General features: G+C 39.3%; 1 protein-coding gene across 1 annotated transcript; it reads right to left on the bottom strand.

Moving 5' to 3' along the window:
- Window positions 1–692: 692 nt before the first annotated feature.
- On the bottom strand, window positions 693–8,595 carry LOC118644319 (histidine-rich protein PFHRP-III-like). Its single transcript, XM_036282573.1, has 2 exons — window positions 8,408–8,595; window positions 693–960 (listed from the first exon to the last, which is right to left on the bottom strand). Exons 1-2 carry the CDS (start codon window positions 8,593–8,595, stop codon window positions 693–695), a joined length of 456 nt encoding a protein of 151 aa, XP_036138466.1.
- Window positions 8,596–8,822: the final 227 nt, after the last annotated feature.

Below are 8,822 nucleotides of genomic sequence, written 5' to 3'. Positions count from 1 at the left end.
CTATAATACAGACGACGTAGCAGTAACATACAAGCCGGTTATCATAGAGAGGCGACCAAACCCAGAGCGCCCGAACGTTCATCGTAAATACGCAACGAATTGGGTCAATGTCTGCTGTAGGTCGTAAGCAGTAAAATAGTACGAAATGAAAATATTTTCTACAACTACTGCTATGATTTACGACTCTCCATTGTAGATGTCCCTTTATGGCTCTCGCACACTAGACGCGATAAGTGACGAGCGATGAGCGATATTTAATGAGAGCTCTGCATTTTTGAATGCCATGTTTTACTGCCATGGCCACATTTTATTGCGATGTTGAAAAAAGCGCCATGGGACGTCATCCTCATGGTGTTTTAGACCGTTGCTGGGTTAACCCGTCTCGGACTTTTTTTATTTAGAACTGGCCAATCATGGTTATTCCCTCTTTCAGAAGAATGACCATGATTGGCTTTATGACGTCATTTTTCGGTCCCAGAGCAATTAACCCAAGCCGATCAAAAACGTTATAATTTACCAGAGCAGCAGTGTAGTGAAAGGAACGGACCAATTGTGTCCGTTTCGCACTGTGATCATTTCGATCAGTGTCTGCTTCGATCTGTGTCTCCGATTGTAACCGAGTCCCGGATGTGCACAGATCAAAACGAACACCACCAATCAAATTCTATAAATTTATCCTAATTCTAACTAACTCAGCAATCTGATTGGTGGTGTCTGTTTCGATCTGTGCGCATCTGGGACGCTTCCATTGCAACCAGGGTGAATTCGTTTCGATCTGTGTCCGTTTCATTCAGCCTGTTGTGTTCACTTTGATCTGTGCACATCTGAAACTCACTCGCGCTATCGGGATGTACACTATCGGGACGTGCGCTAACGAGATGTGCGCTATCGGGATGCGCGCTAAGGGAATGTGCGCTATCGGGATGTGCGCTAACGGGATGTGCGCTATCGGGATGCGCGCTGAGGGAATGTGCGCTATCGGAAATTTACTAAATCTTTATGTGTGCTATCGGGATGTGCGCTATCGGAAATTTATTAAATTTTTATGTGTGCTATCGGGATGTGCGTTATTGCACCGTGTGCTAACGGCACACTCTCGTCTAACTTATACCCACATGCGCAGAGAGCGTTTCAGATGCGCACAGTAATAAACGGACACAGCAGGTTGAGTGAAACGGACACAGATCAAATGCGCACAGACCAAATGCGCACAGACCAAATACGCACGGACCAGATGCACACGAATCAAATGCGCACGGACCAAATGCGCACAGACCAAACGGACACAGTAACCAACAAACTTACCACATGGGTTGCGACTTTTCGGGCACCTCTACTGACGGGGTGAGTGCGGGAGAGAAGGCGAAGCCCCCCCTTGCACCCCCCCCCGTGTGTGTGTGTGTGTGTGTGTGTGTGTGTGTGTGTGTGTGTGTGTGTGTGTGTGTGTGTGTGTGTGTGTGTGTGCAAAGCATTCTCTGCATATAGGTTTGCGACTGTGCACATTTGGTCCGTGCGCATTTGGTCCGTGTGCATCTAGTCCGTACGCATTTGGTCTGTGCGCTTTTGGTCTGTGTCCGTTTCACTCAGCCTGCTGTGTCCGTTTATTACTGTGCGCATCTGGGACTCACTCCATGCACAAATCTTCCACCGCAATGGTATTTTACAGATATCGCGACTACCCGAACTATAATTATATCTATTATAGTTTAATTTCTACAATTGGAAAAACGGTCACCCATCCAATTGTTAGCCGCTGTTACTTAATCTCGAAGATCGTACGCAGACTAACATTTAGTGATAATCCATGATGAGTACTTTATGTTTACTGATACATATTTGTTATAGATCAGTTTAATAGATGTCAGAAAAATGAAACATGTATAGTTAAATAATAAATTTATAAATAAATATTTATAATTTTTTACTGATTTTTATGTATGCAAAATAATATATGGAATGATTTATAAAAATATCTGTTTTTGCCTGTTCTTGTAATGAAACTAGTTAAAATTATGTTACATGATTGGAACACAAAAAATTAACCCTCGGAGAACACATAGGGTCAATTTGACCCTTACCTCGAATTTGATTATAAATATCTTGAAAGCATTTTGAAAATTGGCGGGCCTGAAGCCTTTTACCTGTTGGGGTACTAACTACATGTTAAGATGCTCCTTTTGTACAGCACAACACCTAATAGGTGTTGGGCATTATTTGAAGTCGGTATAGCGTTATTCTGACCCTGTTGTGTACTAAGCGTCAATTTTTCAATAGTGAGCACGATGGCATATAGTTTGCGGCCACGTATTTAGAATGCGTTAGTACGTATCGAGCAAGAATATTTTGATAGCAACAGTTCTTCTGAGGTGAATAATGTGTCAGTACAGTCAAACACTAACACGTCGTATTCAGATTATAGTGAAGCCATCGCCGACAATAAATAAGTTAACTTTTACCACAAGTCATTTAAATAATAAAGTATTCACATATATGTAATAAGAAATAAATTTTTCTAAAATTTTTTCACAAATATGTTTGATTTTTTTTACCTCAAAAACCACTTTCATTACCTAACAAAATAAATACCTTTTTTTTTAAGGTATTTACACTAAAGTACAATTTTTTTCTTGATTCTACTACATTTCAAGAATACACACGTAAATTTTTAGCCAGAAATATTAAAAAATATAAAAAAATTAAAAAATACAATTTTTTCGTAAATTACGTTTTTAAAAAAAAAATTATTTTTGAATTTTTTAAAATATGTAAATAATTCCAACAGCACTTTTTATTTATATCAATTAATTTAACAATGTTCCAAGTACATCTGGAAATTTTTTCAAGTTGTTCGCCCTCGTCAATTTAAAATGGTGGACGATCAAAGTGTGTGTAGGGTCAGATTGACCCACAGTGTTCTTTGTGATCGAAAAAATAGGTGTGTTCTCCGAGGGTTAAGTTTTAAGTTGGAAAACGCGTTGCATTTATTTTCGAAATAGGTCACTAATATCTGTCAGAAATATGTATGTAATGTTTTCACAAAAGTGTGGAATATCTTATAAAAATATTATCTTATAAAAATAATTATCTTATAAAAATATAAATAACAAAAATATTAAATACAATAAAATTTTCGTACAGTAGCTATTTTAAGTGTATGTAATTTTTTATTATTTATGCAATCTTTCAGAAACTTATTAGAAATATTTTAAATACAATATTGCGTTTAACATTTTATGGAAATATTATTTGTGCAATGTAAATATAATGTTACTTTTATAATGTCTTAGGAATACTTCTAAAATATTATATTTGTCACTTTTTTTATAATATTACAGAAACAGTCAAATATGAAAGCAAACTTTTTTTTAAACTTGTTTCTAAAGAATTTCAAAAATACTGCATTTGCAATTATATAAAAACGTGAAGCAAATACATTTCTGAAATATTTAAAATGAAAAGTTATAATTAAAATGTTAATAAAATATTTCTATAACATTTCCGAACGTTATAATATTTTAGCAATGTTACATGCCGTGTGGAATGCTACTTTTGTTATATATATGCATTTATGCTTTATACCGTGTAATACATTGGGTATTATGTTTAATTAAGATTAATCCGTTTTTATGTTCTAATATAAAAATATACGCAGGGAGGCAGTTATTGGATGTGACGCGGCTAAAGAAATAATGCAACTTCTAACGGCGCCTATAACACGAGATTATCATCACGTTTCGTCAATAATTGAGAATAATGAAACCCATATATTATTATATATGGATGGATTCGACTTTTAATGCTCTTTAATTTTTGTCCTTACAAAATTTTCAAAATGTTGAAAAAAAGGGGTGAGAGTGTGATAAAGTAAAAAGTTTAAAGTTTTTGAAAAATTTAAATATACTATTGTACAGATTATTTAAAAAATGCCATAAAAATTTTGTATAAAACATTTTTTCATAAACCTTATATTTTTGAAGATATTTGTTAAAAACGAAAAAATGCGTTATTTTCGAAGAGTGGTTTCAACTCTTAAGCGTCGAGATACGCCGCTAAAAAAATATGGGTCTAATATTTTTTCATGTTCTTCAACATATCCAAAGCTCATTAAAATCGGTGAGAGACAGTTCTGTTCGTTCCCTTGTTAATGAAGCAGTCGACAACGACAAGCAAATATTTATTTCCGGATAGAGTAGAAGGAAGAGGGCCTAAAATATTTATCTGTACCCTCTCAAACGGCTCAGCAGCATTAAAAATATGTAAATGAGACTTACCTTTTCCCGAAGGATCTTTTCTTGTAACACAAACTGTGCAAGATTTGCACCAATCTTCCACATCCCGTTTACAGATAGCCCAGTAAAATCGCTTGTGTATCCTATCAAGAGTATCGTTCACTCCAAAATTTCCTACGGCAGAAGAACCATGAGCCTTATCCAATATTTCCTTTACTCGGTTCCGAGAGACCACCAGCTGAAACACATTAGTGCCCAGATCGGGAGCCTCCCATTTCTTATACAGCACTCCGTTCTTAAGGAACAGAGCGTCCCAGCCAATAAATCCTGGCTGAAACGTCTTCTGACATCAACTCCAAACGAGAAGGACGAATTCCCGTTTCTTTGCCTGATATATTCTCGCGATACTGGAATTCTCTCTCTAATCTCTCCGCCAATCCTTCAGATTTTTTTTACAAGAATCAAGCGCGCAAGAGTTTTCTCTTGCACTCCAGAACATTTCCTTTCAACCTTAGCACAATATTCACAACCGAGCATTTCGCACTGCCGTCTAAAAAGCCCATCTGCATTCTTATGAAATTACCCCTTCCGATGTGAAATCTCAAACTCCTATTGCTGGAGTCTCTCCAATTGTTCTTCTAAGTCCCTGAAAGATATTAAGCACTTAAGAGAAACATGATCTGTTTGGATAAAAAATTTTCGTTCCAAAAGATAATTGACGGAAAGCTTTTATAGAGTCGACTATCGCCAATAATTTCCGTCACGTCACGCAATAGTTACGCTCTGATACTAAGTACGCGACTAAAATAAGCGATGATCCTCTTTTCTCCTTCTTGTTTCTGAGACAGAATTGCACCGATCGCAGTATTCGAAGCGTCCGAGTTCAAAATAAACTCGTCCTCCTCTCTTGGAAAAGAAAGTACGGGACAGGAAGACAACATTTGTTTCATTTTTCCAAAAGCTTCTTGACATTCTTCCCCCCATTCATATTTAACTCGATCTTCCGTCAAAGCGTAAACCAGTTTAGCCAAAGAAGCAAACCCTTTAACAAATTTTCGATAATATGAGAAAAAACCAAGAAAGCATCACAGTTGTTTCTTGGTATGAGGCACCGGCCAATTTTTCACAACGGCAATCTTCTCCTGATCTGTTGTAACGCACAAACTATGTGAACAAGATATCTCACATGTTTTGCAAAAAGAACACATTTCTTGGGATTTATTTTTACATTTGCTTCCCGTAATCATAAAAACACTACTCTAAGATTCTCAACCATCTCAGTAAAATTTTTTTCCAAAATTTATGACATCATTCAAGTAGGGTGGCACTCATTTGGACACGGTTCAAATGGACACAATGCATTTGGCCACGTTGCTTTTGGACACAACATCTTGCGCACGATTTAAGTGGCCACGGTACATTTGGACACTGCGCATATGGACACAAAAGAATTTTATTAAAAATGTGCACCAGTTATATGCACACGTAAAATTTAACCACCGGATATTTGCACACGAAAAAATATCCACCGTTCACTTGGTCATGTAAAAATTGCACACTATTCATTTGCAAACCGCTCACTTGCACACCATTCACTTGCACACTGTTCACTTGCCCATCACTCATTTGCATACGAAGAAATGCGCACCGATCATTTGCACACGGAAAGATGCACACTGATTATTTACACACGGAAAGACGCACAATGATCATTTGCACACGGAAAGATGCGCACTTATCATTTGCACATGGAAAGATGGACACCGATCATTTGCACACCGTTCATTTGGACACGGTGCTTTTGGACACAGTTCATTTGCACACCGTTTATTTGCACACCGTTTAGTTGCACACCGCTTAATTGCACTCCATTTAAGTTGCAAACTCATGTGGTGCAGTGAATGCTTTACACACACACACACACACACACACACACACACACACACACACACACACACACACACACACACACACACACACAGGGGAAGGGGGTGCAAGGGAGTGAGTCCCAGATGCGCACAGTAATAAACGGACACAGCAAGCTGAGTGAAACGGACACAGACCAAACGGACCCAGTGCAAAACAGACACAGTAACAAACGGACACAGTGCGAAACGGACACAGACCAAATGCGTACAGAGCAAAATAGACACAGTGCGAAAGGACACAGACCAAATGCGCACACTGCACATGCGCACGGACCAAATGCATACACGGAAAGTCGCAAACCCATGTGATGCAGTGAATGCTTTGCACGCGCACACACACACACACACACACGGGGGGGGGTGCAAGGGGGGCCTTCGGCCCCCCTCCCGCACCCACCCCGTCCAAGTCGCTATGTGGACTTTACTCTGCTTGCAATGTACATGGATTGCATTTGGTCCGTGCGCACGTGCAGTGTGCGCATGTGCAGTGTGCGCATTTGGTCCGTGTGCATTTGGTCCGTGCGCATTTGGTCTGTGTCCGTTTGTTACTGTGTCCGTTTTGCACTGTGTCCGTTTCGCTCTGTGCGCATTTGGTCTGTGTCCGTTTGTTACTGTGTCCGTTTGTTACTGTGTCCGTTTATTACTGTGTCCATTTGGTCTGTGTCCGTTTGTTACTGTGTCCGTTTCACTCAGCCTGCTGTGTCCGTTTATTACTGTGCGCATCTAGGACGCTCCCGTGCAAGGGGAGCCTTCGACCCCCCTCCCGCACTCCGTCCAAGACGCTAATCCATGTACATTGCAAATGCAGCCATAATCTATGAATATTTAATCTACGTTTGATTGAACGGTGTACAATTGAACGGTGTGCAATTGAACGGTGTGCAATTGAACGATGTGCAATTGAACGGTGTGCAAATGAACGGTGTGCAAATGATTGCTGCAGGTCGCATTCATTTGACCGACAGTTCACTTGACCAACACCACTTAGTCGACAGCACACTTGACCGACAGCATCGCTTAATCGGCAATTACATGACCGACAAGTACACTTAACTGGCACGATTATTTGACCGACAGTTTATTTGACCGACACCGTTTGGCCGACAGTACACTTAACCGACACGATCATTTGATTGACAGTTCACTTAACCGACACTATTTGGCCGACACACTTGCCCTGAGTGAGTCTCAGATGCGCACAGTAATGAATGGACACAGCAAACTGAGTGAAACGGACACGGTAACAAACAGACACAGACCAAACGGACACAGTAACAAATGCGCACAGACCAAATGCGCACGGACCAAATAAGCACGGATCAAATGCGCACAGACCAAACGGTCACAGTAACCAATAGACTTACCACATGAGTTGCGACTTCTATATTTCTATACGTCTACCGACGTATAAGTCCCCTTTTGCACCCCCCTCGTGTGTGTGTGTGTGTGTGTGTGCGCAAAGCATTCTCTGCACACACACACACACACACACACACGGGTTTGCGACTGTGCGCATTTGTTACTGTGTCCGTTTGGTCTGTGTCCGTTTGTTACTGTGTCCGTTTCACTCACAAGGGAACCTCGCGAACTTGAAAATTATGATTTTAATGAAACTTGGCATAAATGTCGAGGGGGTAAATACATGAATTTAGAAATTTATCGTAGCTGCCCATAAACGGTTTAAAGGGGTGAAACCACCCTTCAAAGATTGAGACATTTTTCGTTTTCTCGATATATCTCGTAAACTAAACAAAATATTAAAAAATGTTTTATACAAAAGTTTTACAATAAAAGTATTTCTATCTAACTACAGTAATTAAATAAAAAAAATTTTTTTTTCTAACAATTGTTTTTTAATTAAAAAAAAATTTTTTTTTTTAATTTTATTAATGTAGTTAGATAGAAGTACTTTTATTGTAAAACTTTTGTATAAAACATTTTTTAATATTTTGTTTAGTTTACGAGATATATCGGGAAAACGAAAAATGTCTCAATATTTGAAGGGTGGTTTCACCCCTTTAAACCGTTTATGGGCAGCTACGATAAATTTCTAAATTCATGTATTTACCCCCTCTACATTTATGCCAAGTTTCATTAAAATCAGAATTTTCGAGTTCGCGAGGTTCCCTTGTCAGTCTGCTGTGTCCGTTTGTACTGTGCGCATCTGGAACTCACTCAGAGCAAGTGTGTCGGCAAAGTGGTGTCGGTTAAGTGAACTGTCGGTCAAATAATCGTGTCGGTTGAGTGTACTTGTCGATCATGTAATTGTCGATTAAGTGATACTGTCGGCCAAGTGTGCTGTCGGCCAAACGGTGTCGGTCAAATGAACTGTTGATCAAGTGATTGTCGGTCAAGTGTACTGGATCCGATTGGTGCACATCTTTCAATGTGCAAATGATCAGTGCGCATCTTTCCGTGTGCAAATGATCGGAACGCATCTTTCTGTGTGCAAATGATCGGTGTGCATCTTTCCATGTGGAAATGATCAGTGCGCATTTCTTGGTGTGCAAATGAGTGGTGAGCATGTGAACGATGTGCAAGTGAATGGTATGCAAGTGAGCGGTATGCAAATGAATGGTGTGCAACTTTTCCGTGTTCAAGTGAACGGTGGGCATTTTTTTGTGTGCAAAATTTTACGTGTACGTGTAACTGGTTTAAATTTTTA

This window comes from Monomorium pharaonis, chromosome 2 (assembly GCF_013373865.1).
Source record: "Monomorium pharaonis isolate MP-MQ-018 chromosome 2, ASM1337386v2, whole genome shotgun sequence".
Lineage (NCBI taxonomy): Eukaryota > Metazoa > Arthropoda > Insecta > Hymenoptera > Formicidae > Monomorium > Monomorium pharaonis.
This window is presented reverse-complemented; position numbering and strand designations above follow the sequence as displayed.

Coding starts and splice junctions, on each gene's coding strand:
- LOC118644319 (XM_036282573.1), bottom strand. CDS start 8,595: ATGCGTTCCGATCATTTGCACACGGAAAGATGCGCACTGATCATTTGC. Junction 961..8,407: donor GACAATTACATGATCGACAA/GTACACTCAACC, acceptor ACATTCCCTCAG/CGCGCATCCCGATAGCGCAC.